Raw genomic sequence first — 16,652 nt, 5'->3', positions numbered from 1 at the left:
GTCATCACTTGTTGTGTATGTTCTTATTACACTCATACATTCAACCTTGGCCAAACATCGTCTTAATAGAGATACAGACACGTTGTTATGAGGAACTTGAGCTTAGCTCTGTTGTCTTTTACTTCATCAACTCAAATCATGTAGCCCACATCACAACAGATACCAGCGCACACATCTTTAGTATTGCATTACCCCTTACGATCAATGCGCAGTTACTATTGACTGTAGTACAATGAGACCCACGTATAGTGCAATGAAATTACATACATAACACTAGCGTTACCTGATACGTCGCAGCATCAGTCAACGCCGCTGTAAACACAGACCTTTGTATTGACGACCACTTGAGCTGAGACTGCTTGGCCAATACGCGCTGGTTAGCTACTGTGCTGGTGAGGACATGTCAGGAAGAAACATTTCCATTCAAAAATGGTATTCTGGGAAATGTTACAGTTTTGCAGCCATTCTTATATGCTACAGCCTAGCATAAGACTTTTAAAGACTCTCTCTGATGAAAATCAAGTTTTTAACCTAGTTCACATGTACATGTGGTTTCAGAGTAATGTTACAAGACACATCAGGGGCAAAATAAGCGGTCAACGCCACGGCTGACCACGTCTGCTTCGAAACTGCAGTAAACCAAGGAGTCTTTAACAAAAACAAAATGGCTTCAGACAAGCCGGATGTCATACGTCACAAACCCAAGGACCCAATCACGTTAATGGACGGGGGGGGGGGGTTATTTTACATATTGCTATGTGCACCCGCTTCGGAGATGTGAGCCAGACAAGCCAGGTGTAGCTACTTATTGTAATTTGCCAGCTATCACTACTTTCAAAACGGTGGCAGAGACGTGTCTTGTTTTAGGCTAATTTTTTTTTTGGACAAAAGGTGAAACAGTGCGCCTTCATTTATTACCAAAGGATCCGGAAATCGTCAACATCAGTTCCGTAACATATGGGGGTAGCAGGAGCACAGCTGATGCCTCAACAAGCAGTGGCGCCCCCAAGGGGTGGCCATGGGTGGCCACGGCCACCCTGATACTATCCCTGGCCCCCCCGCTGCCCCCCCCAGCCACGAGTCGCATATGCAGAATATGCTTCTGATTATGCATAATATGCTTCTATCTGATATTTTGCATTAGGTGCTGTTCATTTAAAATCAATAATGTACATTTTTTCTCAACTCTCATATTGACAGTTTTCCACTAGGCTATACAGTATACTACAACAGCATCATACAATTCCCGAAACTCAGTCATGGCTTTTGGTTTTGGTGTGCCACCCCAAGATTTTCAGTGGCCCCATTTGCCCCCCCCCCTATGAAACATGTCTGGGGGCGCCTATGTCAACAAGTCTCTTCCACCGTTCCCTATCCACCGCAGCTCTCCCAGCCGCCACTGCGCTCAGATGGGTGCAGTTTATCTGGAAAAACCTTAACGTCCCAGCCAAACCTCAAGGGAAAAAAACTACGCAGGTGTAGCCGGTTATTTTCTTGCCCGGTGCGGGATTCGATACGGGTGTATTGCGTCACAAGGCGACGTCACTAACCGCTCGGCTAAAGGGTCAGACCCGTTAGCTAGGGGCTAACCTGTCTTATTAGTAGTTTACACAGGGTTGCCTTAGTCATTTTAAAGAGCACAGTTTTGAAAAGGTATCACAACTTACTGAAGCCCGACGCTGTGCCATCCATTTATCACGGGGACACAAGCGAGGACGAGACGACATGTTGGACAACCGCTAAATTTACTTTTTCTTTCTATTGTCGCCACAGACGGTGGCGGGAGAGACGGCGTTCTTCTTAATGGCACATCTGTTTATCTTTACAGGGTAGATAACTTGTCAGCCGGACCAACATTGATCCGACATTAGCAACACGTTATTAGCTGATTGATAGCGTAAAATAGCTTTCATCCAACTTTGTCCTCGCCGTGTGTTCTTCTTCTGCCCCCCTTACAGCAGCCCTTCTCCGCCAGCCATCGCCTCACAGCGCCACTCAGTGGCGATGGAATGTAGTGTCCACAAACGCAACAGCAGTCAAGCCGAATGCTCATCCTTTCTATTGTAAACTACTAATAAGACACGTTAGTCCCTAGCTAACGGGTCTGACCCTTTAGCCGAGCGGTTAGTGACGTCACATTGTGGTGCAGTACACCCCGTATCGAATCCCGCACCGGGCAAGAAAATAACCGGTTACGTCGGTGGCAGCGGTGGGATCCGGAAGTGTGCAGATCCTCAGAAGTCTCCTCGGAGCGCGGGAAGAACAAAGCGCGAGGGCGCGCTTCCGGGGAGGGTGACGACTGTAAACTACTAATAATACACGTTAGCCCCTAGCTAACGTGTCTGACCCTTTAGCCGAGCGGTTAGTGACGTCGCCTTGCGGTGCAGTACACCCCGTATCGAATCCCGCACCGGGCGAGAAAATAATCGGTTACACTGTTACCGTTGGCGTTTCGAACGCTGCAGAGAGCGACGCATACAATGCGTTACCGGTCTGACACGCCCACTTGTGCGCGACTGCGGCAAGTCTGTTGCCACGAGGGGGTTTGGACAGAGGGACGGAGGTAAATACCGTCAGTCGCCGATATATTTATTACGACACGTTTTCTCCGGGTGCTCCGGTTTCCTCCCACAGTCCAAAGACATGCAGGTTAGGGTGAATCGGACATGCTAAATCAGTGTTTCTCAACCCCAGTCCTCAAGGAACCCCTATCCTGCATATTTTCTTTGCAACCCTGAATAGGTACCCGTTTGTAGTTATTCAACCAATCAGCAATGAATTATGTCAGATGTTGCACACCTTGCATAATGAAGTGCTGCGAGATGATTGGTCGAGTAAGTACAAGCAGGGTTACAATGAAAATCTGCAGGATAGGGGTTCCTTGAGGACTGGGGTTGAGAACCACTGTGCTAAATTGTCCCTAGGTGTGTGTGTGTGTGTAGGTGGGCCCTGTGATGGGGCGTCTCCCCGCCCGCTGCCCGGTGACTGCTGGGATAGGCTCCAGCATCCCCGTCACCCTGAGAGCAGGAGAAGCGGCTTGGATAACGAATGGATATACAGACACGAAGAGTAGACAGATCTGGCCGGCATGGAGAGCTTTTACCAGTCTTTCCCCCAGTGCACCTCACGCCCCTCCCCCCCCCTTCCCAGCTCCGCTTCCTTGTGGTGACAGTCAATCAGTGGCGGCCCCCGCCCGGCACGCTGTGCTGTCCGTGGCTCACTCGGCGCCTCCCTCGATCTTCCTCCATCCCTCTCCGTCCGCGCCAGCCTGCCGTCTCTCTCATCCGTCTCAGTCATCTGGCACATTCGCCTCAGCCCAGTTTGGCGGCGGCGGCGGCGAGGCTCTGCTTACTATGTTGGCCCAAGAGAGCGAACCGCTGGCTCAGCGGGGAGGATAGATGCTCCACAATCATGTCAACTCGCCTCCTTCTCCCATCTGGCACTAACACGCCTCGGCGACCCTGTCCAATCAGTTTGCTCTTCTTCTTCGGAGTCGGTTTCCGGTTCGAACATGTATGGTTGAGTGACCCCTATATAACCACTTGCCACTATGTAGCATACGTTAGCATGCAAAACAGAAAACAAGCAGACGTCACAGTTTGATGGGCAGAGTCGACGGTGAGCAGGTATATGGACTGCAGTGGTGGGCCTGGGTGGGGGGGTGGGGGGGGGTGGGAGAGATTTGAATCGAGGGTGGGGATAATTTGCATATTCATAGATTCTGATTTTTTTTTTTAATGAGGGAGAAGGCGTAGATGTGATTTTCAGGATTTTAACAAGATAATCGAGCTTAATTTGCAGAAAAAAATCCATCAGACAAATTGTGATGTCAAGCAGGGCATTGTATTTGTCTTAAAACATGACTGGAGCGGAGACGCTGATATTCACCCCCATTTACTTACTTTCCTAGTTGGTATTTAAAGTGCGGCATGGCCTGATGCGAGGGCCAGATAGGAACCTGGGATCGGCGAGAGTGCAAGGCACAGATTTCATCGGTGTTCATCTCTGTTATCTCTTGATAAATAACTGCATTCATCACTGTTTTGACCAGGGGTTAGTGTTGGACTCTTGACCTCTTGTGGGTGAAATTACGTTTAATATGCTCTCCACTAAGTCAATTTACTGAGATAGCACAGAAGGAAAAAAATATTGATTTTTTTTTATTTACAATTTTCAATATATTGAGATGAAAACCTTTGAAAATAGGCACACTTAGAAAAACAAACTTCTTATGCCATGGTATTGACTAATGCAGAGGGGGGGAAAGGACCCAGCAGGTGATACCTGCGGTGAGTCGACTGGTCGTTCTCAGAGAATGGTTCTGGCCTCCCACTTTTCTTTCTCTCTTTTTAAAGGCTTGGTCTTGCTAATAAAGCATCTGTTTGCAGCTCTCAGAATAGATTGGTGTCAACGTTATGTGACATGCATGCAATGCATGACAACGTATTGATGAATGAGGACGTGATTGAGGGAATTTTACCGGATCTACTTCTAACCCAGATTTGCAATCGATGTGGATTATAGCACTTAACGACCTGCCTTCCAGATCTTTACGTTGACCTTAATCGTCCACCATATCCGTACCTAAACTAACCATTTCTTATCTAATGTGTTGAAATGCATTGTGTGCATGTGAGAAAACGGGATTCATTATGTCGACATATCATCTCACAAGGCCGGACATACTTCTGTATTCAAATCACAACGTGGCGTGGCCACGTCTGGCCCCGGAAAACTAGTTGACACGAGTCGTTTTCACGTGACAGGACGGTTTGACGATTAACCTATTTTGTGAACTGCAGATGCATTATATACAAACAATTTGTCTGTGACACTGACGGGCGAATTCACAAAAGGATTGCACGGCTTTCGTGACCGCTAAACCTGCACAGCCGAGACAAAAAGAAACTGTGTAATTGTCAAAGGGTGAAATGCAGCCCCCCCAGCTGTGCTGCCAAGCAAATAGCGTCTCGGTGCTCCGGTGCTATTTGCAAGTATCTAAACGAGGTAATGTGCATACATTTGATGCAAAATTGGCCCCTTCTATGCAAATGAGCCTCATTGCAGAAGTCCAATTCACAAACACAAGTACTAATGGCCACATGCAGTCAGAGTGAAAATTATTAGTGTCCTCAGTGAGTTGGTGGTTGGTTGGTGATCATTAGAGTCCTTCTGATTCTGGTTCTGATAATGGCGGCAGTGATTGTAGCCAGGCGGCGGCATCGTCATGCTAGCTGTGCCCGTGAGTGGATATGTCGAAGGAGAATACTGCTTTCTTTGATTTAACCGAGGCTGAAATCATTCACAGATAGAGGTTGACAGGTCAGATAATTCCTGCTTTACCAGATGACATCAAGGATGACATTGAGCCTGTCTACTGTGTTCTTGGCACAAACCCACCATTCATACTTTGCCACATGGACAGTTGCAATCAGATGCACAAAAAAACCCCAGCAAATTGCACTCAGCTGCAAAACCTCATGGGCGTGTTTGCGCCGTAATATCACTGGCAATCTCTTTTGTGAATCAGACCTTGAGACGGGGGCAGACCGGTTTGCACATGATGTGCAATTCATGGTGCTATCAGCGGCCACGATCCATTCCTTGTAAATTTGCCCATGAGTTGTTTTGAAAAGGGACTGCAAAGAGCAAGTGTATGTTCAAAAATTGGATGATCTGATCACTGAGCTTGATGTGACAAAGCAGGCTCGAAAACAAGTGATTTTAGTGTGACAGAATAAAGCGACTGGGATTTCCCTCCTACCTAAAACGACCATGGGGTGGTCAAAATGACAACTCTATTCTGTCAAGATAAATACCCAATTGAGATATTAATGCATTTCATGTTAGCATGTCTGTTAAGAAATGTCTGACACCAAAATGAACATTTTGACTACTTTAATACTATTTTTCAAACAATTTAAAATGGCCGCTGTCCAACGCCTGTGAATACTGCAACGCGTTGGTGGTAGTTGTGGTGCGCCTGAAACAGCGGCTGTAACCAGACATGTTGGCAATAATCAAAAATCCAGTTTAGACCATTCCTCTGCACTGGAGAAAGCTAGTGTGTCTCTAGGACAGAGCAATGAACTTCGCGAAGGAAATGACGCGACCAACACACGTCATAAACAGTGACGTGACACACAAATTATGAGCCGTCTTTTTGACCGCTCATGGTCGTTTTAGGTGGATCTTATCCTAAGTTTCTTTTGTGCAATTGATCTAAAACTCATTTTAATGCAAATATGTGCAATTTTAGGAGCATTCAGGAAACAGCAGGTCCGTATCTTTTTTTCCCCCCCTCAAAGTTATTAAACTTTGAAAATCCAAAACCGTCCAAATGAAGGCCTTGGTCATTCTGTTAGCGTAGTTTAATGGTAACATGCACTGTATGTGGTGGCATGAGGGTTGGGTAGCAATTGTGTTAATAAAGAATCTATGTTAAGGAGGTGGACAAAGTCAAGGTGCATGACTGTATGAAGCCGCAGATGTGTCCGTACAATGGACATGTGTTCCTGTTTGCCTCCAGTCTTAGAATTTAGCAATCTGCTATGAATTGGCCTGTTATGCTAACAAGAGTCCCACCTGTTATTGCACATATTTGGCAGGCAAAGGAGGCGTCACAAGTCTTTGATTTTGTTTCAGCTGAACATAACTTTGCATCTTCCAGTCAAAAAATTTAGTTTTATCTTTGCTAGCTGCACCTTTGTTGATTGAGTGTGCTGGCCGCTCCCGGTTCCGGCCACTCCAGCCCTCTTTTTTTATGTCTCATGTCTTGTCCTGCACTGACAATGCCATCCCAGTCCGGAGTCCTGTGCGGTTTTTCTCTGTTACCCATTTGCCCCAAAGCTGTTGTTGATTATTCAGTCGAGTTCCTGTGTATTTAAGTTTGAGTGCCGCCATGTTACAGTGTCTGCACCACGTCACTGTCACGTTCTCGTCATGGAACCGTCATGTGTGTTCTTGATACCCTCCTGTTTCCTAAACCTTTTTGTTACTGTTACTGCATCTGGGTCTTAACTTCCCACCCGTTGCTGCAGTGGGGTCCTAAATTCCTACCTGTTACTGCATCTGGGTCCTAAATTCCCACCCATTACTGCGGTGGGGTCCTAAATTCCTACCCGTTAGTGCATCTGGGTCCTAAATTCCTACCTATTACTGCATCTGGGCCCTGAATTCCTACTTGTTACTGCATCTGGGTCCTAAATTCCTACCCGTTACTGCATCTGGGTCCTAAATTCCTACCCGTTACTGCATCTGGGCCCTAAATTCCTACCCGTTACTGCATCTGGGCCCTGAATTCCTACTTGTTACTGCATCTGGGCCCTGAATTCCTACTTGTTACTGCATCTGGGTCCTAAATTCCTACTTGTTACTGCATCTGGGTCCTAAATTCCCACCCGTTACTGCAGTGGGGTCCTAAATTCCTACTTGTTACTGCATCTGGGCCCTAAATTCCTACCCGTTCGTGCATCTGGGCCCTGAATTCCTACCCGTTACTGCATCTGGGTCCTAAATTCCTACTTGTTACTGCATCTGGGCCCTGAATTCCTACCCGTTACTGCATCTGGGCCCTAAATTCCTACTTGTTACTGCATCTGGGTCCTACATTCCTACTTGTTACTGCATCTGGGTCCTAAATTCCTACCTGTTACTGCATCTGGGTCCTAAATTCCTGCTCCCACCATGACTTTGAGTTGACAATTCATGCAGTGTCTTTCCAAGCATCAGTCAGTGGTTCTCATTAAAATGCATGAACAAATCAGTAAACTTCAGCTACTTCTCTTCTGTAGTAATCACATAAACTGGTTTCAGCTCCACTCAAGAGTGAAACAAACCTTGCACTGCAGTTCCAGGTTGATATGAACACAAACACACCACAACTGGCCTGACATAACCAGTGGGTGAGCAATTCAAATGCAAATATCTTAAACCTGGCAAAGTTATAAAGCCTTTCCACAAAATAACATGAGTATATCCTTCGCATTAAAATGCATAGCATCCTTATCCAACAAGTTGAAATTACATCCTAACAAAAATATTTAAAGAGTGACTTAGCACCCTGCGGCCCTTACGTGACTCAGGCATACCCACCCTGCTTCAAGGAGCTATTTATTGTATTCCTGAGGAAACACACATATTGCATACAGTAGCTGTTGGGGTGCATAACGTGCAGCGCGTTTCCTCGAGTAAAAATGTATGCTGTTTTCCCAGGTGTCAGGCCGACGCGTCTTGACTCCTTTTTAACTCAGCCATTTGAAGCTTTCCCGGGTCGCGAGCCCAAAGCTGCAGGCGAAAGAGTCTTGAGCTCTATGAACAATCCAAATACGAGGATCTTTGATCAACACACACGGGGAAGAGAAAATATTTCACCCAACAGCTAAAACATGCTACCTATCAGTGTGTTTGACCAACACATTTCTTATTTTGGTGTATTTGCACTTGGGCTTAACTCTGCAATAGTACTTACGTACACCACACATAGCGCAGGGTTAGGGATTAAACTACAGAATATTTAAGTTTTGCACTAAAGCAGCAATACATGCCATTTTTTGTTCAAGATGACAGCCCAGCACAATGGACAGAAAAACTGACGGGCAAGAGAAATCTCCTGTCTTGTAGAGCGTACAAAGCAGCGTATTAATTTCTCGTTGAAGTTCAATTTGTCTGTTGCCTGCAGGAAGATGATGTTGGAGAAAACGTGCACGTTAACCTGACTCGCTGTGTCTCATCTTCGAGCTTTTAGATGCAATTAAATACGAGCGTGTTCAAGGATATTGTGATCACTGAGGCACAGAGAATGGATATAATCAAAAAGTGAGAGCTGCACAAAATACAACAGCACTATTTAAATCAGTTGTGTTGGTTGTTACTGGGGCGGCACGGTTGGTGCAGTGGTTAGCGCGGTCGCCTCACAGCGAGAAGGTCCTGGGTTTGAGCCCCGGGGTAGTCCAACCTTTGGGGTCGTCCCCGGGTCGTCCTCTGTGTGGGGTTTGCATGTTCTCCCCGTGTCTGTGTGGGTTCCCTCCGGGGGCTCCGGTTTCCTCCCACAGTCCAAAGACATGTAGGTCAGGTGGATCGGCCGAACTAAGTTGACCCTACATGTGTGTGTGTTGGCCCTGTGATGGCCTGGTGGCCTGTCCAGGGTGTCTCCCCGCTTACTTCCCAATGACTGCTGGGATAGGTTCCGGCATCCCCGCGACCCTGAGAGCAGGCTAAGTGTTTCAGGCTGATTTCGAAGGTTCTGTGACGTGTTTGTCTCAACGCCTGTTTTCTCTTTGTTTCTCCCTCTGGTGGATGTATTGGTCGCGGGGCTGTTTCTTATTCTTTATTCTCTTTCAGCGGATACCTCTGTCATACTCGTGTGGTTAAAGTAGGCATCTGTTAGTTGTTTATTATAAGAACAATCCTGCCTCAGACCACTATCATCTTCCAAATAGCGCATAGTTGTGGGTCCAGGTCACTCTCGTCTCAGTCTCGCGCTCTCTCTCTGCTCCTTTCCTCTCATTTGCTCCCTATGTCGGAGCTTAAGGCTAATGACGCTGCTGCAGACTGCGGTGTCTGCCCCTGCAGACTCACCCCCTCTTCCTCTCCAGACACATTAATATGAAAAACTACGCCATTAAAGCCAACTCTGTTTACTGAACACCAGCCTTCAATGCTGCTCTCTTTTCATAACTCCGCTTTGCTGCTTTCCAGGGAGTTCGGGAGATGGAAGGTGAACAACTTGGCGGTGGAGAGGAGAGACTTCCTGGAGTCCCCGCTGCCTCTGACTCCCGAGTTCATCCGGAACATACGACTCCTGGGCCGCAGGCCCACCATCCAAATAATCACTGACAATCTCATCAGGAAATATGGCACCCACTTCCTGTTGTCAGCTACACTGGGAGGTAAACAACGAAATAAACCTGCTCTACAGAGATTGATTATATAATTTAGGTAACTTTGGTTCGGTCTACTTAAAACCTTACGCTTTCACTAATTGCGCCCCTTGGAATAATAATTGACCAAACTGCATTGCTAGGTGATGCTTCTTCAAGGGTAATTATGCATTTGGGACCAAATCCTCTCCTACTCAAACACAGAGGATGTAGGCTACAGCAAAGTGTGCTCCTTTTTCTTCTTCTTAATAAAGTTTGCTACACATGGCTCTCCTAAGCACGGCATAGTAAAAACAGATGGACATTGCGAAATGACTCTGTCATAACAAGTGAAAGAAGGATGCATAACAGAAGCTTGATGGAACAATATGCCACTGGCACCGCCGAAATAAGTCTTCAAAGATGTATGAATAAATGTAAAAGCCTGTGTGCTCTAAACATCCTCAGTGTGATAGATGGACAAGCATTAATGGCGCCGGCAGAGTGTGTGTGTGTGTGTGGGGGGGGGGGCTTCTGCATGTCGGGCAGAACAGATTTCCTCTCATGCTGCACTTGTCAATTACTTTAGACCTGACTCCTAGTTTCTAAAAGGTTGCATTTGTGAGTGGCCTCGTATAATGTAACCCAGCCAGCTGCTTGAGCTGATGCAACTTCCACGCGCGGGCAAAAAGCCAGTGCGTAGTGTTATGAGGGGGGGTGGGGGGGGTAGTAGGGAGTGTGCTTTGGGTCTTTGCCAAAGATGTGTTGTTGGGGTTATAAATGGATTGCCTCTATGTCCAGAAACATATGGACTTTTGCGAGATGAATAAACGGGCAGTCGTCTTCAAAAGGGCATCCTTCACCAGCTGAGGGAGAAAAACAAAATCGCCAGGAAACACTGACACTGCAATCCTGTTAAAGTAAAGAGAGTTTACTGTATCACTTAACAAGGAAGTATTGATTGCTATTTCAGCTGGGACTTTGTTTTTGGAGGAAATAACCAACAGACTGTAACAAAGTAAATGCCAGAGTACTTAGTGTTTGTAGATAGATGGATGGATGGCGATAGATAGATAGATAGATAGATAGATAGATAGATAGATAGATAGATAGATAGATAGATAGATAGATAGACAGATAGACAGATAGACAGATAGACAGATAGACAGATAGATAGATAGATAGATAGATAGATAGATAGATAGATAGATAGATAGATAGATAGATGGCAGTGGCGGTTCTAGACCATCTCAAATGGGGGGGGCAGGCTGGGGCCACATGCGATTTTAGGGGTACCACATATATTAAGCACAACTGTTACATACCCCCCCCCCCCATAGGTTTGGTTCTCCAGAAGACAAACGATAGACGTATGACAATAAACACATGAATACTCATTCAGTGTTAATGTGAGTAGGTTTTGAAATCATGAACATGGCTCACCTGTTGTGAAGGAGTAGCGGTACCAGAGACAGACGTTGGTATCACTGCTCACGCCCAATCGGTCTTAATCAGCGCCAAAATCCAGCTGGTCTGTCACCTAAATGGTTTGACGATATGACATGATTTATTTTCTGGTTCCACATTTGTTATTTTTTCTCTGCCTTACGAAAATATTCGCCACAGTTAGGGGGGGGCAGAGGGGGAGGGGGGTGTCCAGGCTTAAAGTGATACTGACATCAAAATCTGAAAATTCCTATTGATCGGCTGTGTTCCGAGTTGGAATGTGACCATGGAGAAACTCAGTGGACAAAGCAGCGCGTCTGCGGCCACTTGAGAGAGATCTTTGATTGGCTGTAGATGGTGTCCAATGACAAATTGTGCCAGTGGATACGTAGACACCAGTCAGTTTGCAGCTAGGGTGTGTCCGTAGCGAGACGCTATAAAACCACAGAGAAGCCGTTCTCTCACCCTCTCCTGCTAGCTACTTGGCTCGAGTTTGTGCTATTTTGCTGAGACTTTATTATCGATCTTGCTACGACGTATTGCTATCTGTCTATCTATCTATCTATCTATCTATCTATCTATCTATCTATCTATCTATTTATCTATCTATCTATCTGTCTATCTATCTAAATATCTATCTATCATCAATCTGTCTAAGTTATTTGTATCGCCCAATCCTCCTCCTCGAAACTGTAATCCTTGCAGAAGATCTCCCCCTCGCTAGCCAACATGTTTTGTAAATAACGAGTGACGAGTGGTACCGAGCACCACCCACCCAGGAAGACAGTAGCCAATAGCTTTAAATTAATAAAACCACGCCTATTTTCAGTTATGATTCAAACTCCCAATGTTAAAAAATGGGTTCAGAAAGGGCATGTCAGTCTCTCTTTAATATTACAGGGGGCACTGGTCCCCCCCCCATTGCCCTCCCCTTAGAACCGCCACTGATGGATGGATGGATGGCTAGATAGATAGACGATAGTACTGAGTCAAATGTCTTAAAATATTACGATGGTTGTTTTAAAATGTGCATATCAGCTGGTAAAAAATATCAGCACACTATTTATACATCGTCAGTAGGTTGATTTTGACCCCCGTATGACGGATGAATAGTCAAGAAGTGTAGCTGTGCCTTCCTGTGTTAGTTCCCCTAACCACTGCATGATTACTGTAATTAATGCAGAGCAGCAATCTATAAATGGTAAACGGACTGCATTTACATAGCGCTATATGAAAGGACGGCCAGAAACCATATGCTTTCCTTTTTTTTGAAACCGAACCACAGCAGCCATCTTTGAATAAGAATAAACAACCTTTTTTTGAACCCAAACTCAGCTGTAGCTTCTTACATGAAACAAAAGTATTCACAATGCCGTTAGTGGGGGTGGGGGTGGGGGGTCATCTCTAACTGCAACGTCGACAAGTGTTAAACCACTTCTCAGCCCCCCCTGATAAAAGATGTTGGTTATACAGTGTGGTCTGGGAAATAAAATACCTTTGATACCTTGGACAGTACTCAACACAACAAATCCTCAGATGACAACCGTTCAAGTTATGCACAAGAAAGAAAAGCCCGTCAACAGCCCACTTCTTTTCGAGCTTATTTGTAGCCGTATTTCCATCAAGCGATTTACTGCGTTGAGGCCACAAAATGTTTTTTCCAATATCACACTAGAGTGTTCACATTCTCCTGAGGTGGAGCAGCAGGGTTGCTGGTGAGGAGATTCTGTGATGGAAATATGCAGTAATAAAATTATTTTCACATCCTCCTAGAAATATATGCATGGCATTAAGTTATATTTAATAGGGGTGCAAGTAAATATCGACACGTTTCAGTATTGCGGCGCTACCCTTCACCGTGTTGTATCAGCTTTCAAAAACACTGCATTGATTCTTCAGATGGCATTGTGGTGACCCACATCTATATATAACGAGAGACATTCACCTAAGAGGACGGTGTACCTTTAAGGGAAGAGGCGAGGGGTCAGATAATGCACTTCCGCTACCGGTTCACAGTCAGTTCAGTGTCGTTGTCAGATGTATGACGTGCTAAGTTGGAGCTAGTAAACTACCTCGACTACGTCTACTCTCACGTCTCCTGTCTCGTTGTTTTCTAACTCCACAACGTACAGACACAGGCGTCGCAGCGGCGCTACTTCATCATGTAGTTCCCACCTTTGACCACCAGGTGACAGGTGCAGTATCATAACAGGGCTACCAGTGGCACACTAGCCATGGCTCTGCTAACTCTGATTTTATGCATATTGGGGTCTTTTTCTAAACTTTTGAAAAATACATATTGCCATATATGGCAGTGTTGGTAGTATCCTAACATACTGAGCTATATTGCAGTACTACACACTCAATAGGGTTCAGTATGTCACAATATGTCTTGATACTTCTACCACGATACAAAACCGTATTGTCAAATTCTTCCTAATACACAGCCCCAATATTTAATTAAATATCCAGCTATCCCGCATCCGAACTGCTTATCCTGCTCTCAGGGTCGCGGGGGATGCTGGAGCCTATCCCAGCAGTCATTGGGCGGCAGGCGGGGAGACACCCTGGACAGGCCGCCGGGCCTGCACACAGGGCCAACGTACACACACACTTATTTAGTACGGCCAATCCACCTGACCTACAGGTCTTTGGACTGTGGGAGGAAACCCACGCAGACACGGGGAGAACATGCAAACTCCACACAGAGGACGACCCGGGACGACCCCCAAGGTTGGACTACCCCGGGGCTCGAACCCGGGACCTTCTTCCTCTGAGGCGACCGAGCTAACCCCTGCGCCACCGTGCCGCCTTAATTAGATATCAAACTGTCCAATTTCGACAATTTAAGAAAGATTGCACTCCAAAACTGCGACGGAACGACGACGAAACGATTCTTTAACCTGCACACACCACGAACTGTTCACGACACAGTATCCTTCCCCTCAACATTTGCTTATGCTTTGCCTCTGCAGGGGAAGAGGCCTTAACAATATTTGTGGACAAGAGAAAGCTGAGCAAGAAAGCGGAGGTGAGCGATTACTCGGGCAACTCCTCCACCGTGACCCTGGAGGCTCTGCACCAGCTGGCTGCCTCCTACTTCATTGATAGAGAGAGCACCCTGCGCAAGCTGCACCACATCCAGATTGCCTCCACTGCCATCAAGGTAATGCTGTTGTATCGCCATGCACTGTTTGCTGTCGGTTGTTGTTTTTTCTCCTGATGATGTTGTTAACGATTAAAGCTACGGTCCTGAAGATTCACGTGCAAATACAGATCCTCATAGATGCTCTTCATTGCTGGGGTAATAGCTCATCGACAAGCGTCCAAATCATAAAGGCTGTTGTGTGATGAGGTGGATAGTGCTTTACGTCGTCACCGTCGCTGCCAGTTGTGCAAGGATAAGCAAGTAGTCAGATTATTTTTTTTGGGGGGGGGGTCCCCTCTGTTTTTCTCCTCAATTGTACTCGGCCAATTACCCCACTCTTCTGAGCCATCCCGGTCGCTGCTCCCCTCCCTCGGCCAATCCGGGGAGGGCTGCAGACTACCACACGCCTCTTCCGATACATGTGGAGTCGCCAGCCGCTCCTTTTCACCTGACAGTGAGGAGTTTCGCCAGGGGGACGTAGCGCGTGAGAGGATCACGCGATTCCCCCCGGTTCCCCCTCCCCCTCGAACAGGCGCCCCAACCGACCAGAGGAGGCGCTAGTGCAGCAACCAGGACGCACACCCACATCCGGCTTCCCACCCGCAGACACGGCCAGTTGTGTCCGTAGGGACGCCCGACCGAGCCGGAGACGAAACGGGGATTCGAACCGGCGAGCCCCGTGTCGGTAGGCAACGGAATACACCGCTACGCCACCCGGGTGGCCCTGTAAGGGCAGATTCGAAGGAGTGAAGTCACGGTGGTTCACAGGCCGATATGCCAAACTCGAAGATGTCAAATCAGGAAATTAACCCTACGAGCACATGCGCACACACACACACACACACTACATGCTCAATAAATCACTGGCTACATGTTCAATTTAAAAATTGAAATGCATTTTAATCAGTCTTTTGTAGTAGTTGAAAGTGCCACGGAACAGACTTCATGACTTTGCTAATAGTCATCACAACATTTAATGTTCCAATTCCAATCATAATATTGTAGCGAATTCGGGGGACAACGCAAACACAGGAACTGCCGCGGCCGGGACGCGAACCCGTATCGCCCGCACCGCAGGAGGCATCGCTAACCGCTAGACTAAAGGGTCAGACCCGCCAGCCAGCGGCCAGCGTGCCTTCTTATCCATGCACGTTACACTATAAAACAAACCAGTTTTTCAGCAATAAAAATTGAATGCTGAAACAAGCTAATAATAGCTACCGGTAGCTAACGTTTGCTAGCTAGTTAGTTATTTGAATGTAAATATTATATGGCCAGAGCTAAGGTTGGACAAACATAACTAGCTAGCTACCGGTAACGTTACCGGACGCTACCGATAGTTAGCTTGCCTAGCAGCATTCAAACAACTAGCCAGCAACGTTACCGGGTGGAAGATAGCTAGTTAGCTAGCTAGCTAACGTTACGTTCGCTAACGTTAGTTGCTTGGATGAAAACCACAGCAGAGCTAGACAAAACTATTGGAAATACTATCGGAAATACACGGAAGATACTCACTCTTTATGCCCCCCAGTCCAAGATAATAGTGCCGGTAGCAGGTTGACGCTCTCTCGAGTCTGGTCTGCCTGGTGCGGTGAACTGACCCCTGACCCGTGAGCGTGAAGCCAGTCTCTTCTGACGTCAAGTCTCGTGAAGCCACACAGCAGGCAGGTGCGGGTCACGTGAGGACGCGATATCATTCAAACTTTTAGAAAAAGTAAATTAGTATAAAAATAGAAGACCGACTTTATTTGCGATTTATTTTGTAATGCTTGTGAATTGGCTGCGTCATGTTTTTTTGTTTTAAATTTTACTGCGACAAAAAGGTTGAAATTACTCCTGTCTACAGAGTGCTGCCGGATCTCAGCTCCGGTTGACTTGGGGGAGGAGGAGGAGGGGAAGTGCCGGTGTCGGTCGGGATCCGGGTCGCTCCGGCCCACTTTAATCACTGCATGTGCTGTGCAGGGGGGAAATAGGTGGCGCGTTTGAGGAATGGCAAGCCCCGGATTTCCGCGTGCGGCTGACACCCTCGCGCGGCGCGGGTTGACGGGGTGATCGACGGGAGCATGACCCCGCCCTTATGCGCCTGTCTATCTCCGAAAACCGGACGGTGGTCACCTGCACGGATCCGAGGGACTCTCCGTTTCAACCGCGTGAATCCGAGCTCCTCTGCCCCACGTGAAGCGTTCGGGGTGGGAGGC

At 46.9% G+C, this 16,652-nt stretch overlaps 1 protein-coding gene across 1 annotated transcript in view; it reads left to right on the top strand.

Moving 5' to 3' along the window:
• Nucleotides 1-16,652, top strand: part of brinp3a.2 (bone morphogenetic protein/retinoic acid inducible neural-specific 3a, tandem duplicate 2) — an 85,730-nt gene that overhangs the window by 24,518 nt on the left and 44,560 nt on the right. The window contains exons 2-3 of the mRNA XM_056277336.1: nt 9,700-9,890; nt 14,282-14,472. Of these exons, the coding sequence (XP_056133311.1) occupies nt 9,700-9,890; nt 14,282-14,472 (382 nt within the window). The remainder of the gene's footprint in view (nt 1-9,699; nt 9,891-14,281; nt 14,473-16,652) is intronic.

Source organism: Lampris incognitus, chromosome 3, assembly GCF_029633865.1.
Source record: "Lampris incognitus isolate fLamInc1 chromosome 3, fLamInc1.hap2, whole genome shotgun sequence".
Taxonomy (NCBI): domain Eukaryota; kingdom Metazoa; phylum Chordata; class Actinopteri; order Lampriformes; family Lampridae; genus Lampris; species Lampris incognitus.
The sequence above is the reverse complement of the archived record's forward strand: the minus strand, read 5'-3'. Positions and strand labels throughout refer to the sequence as shown.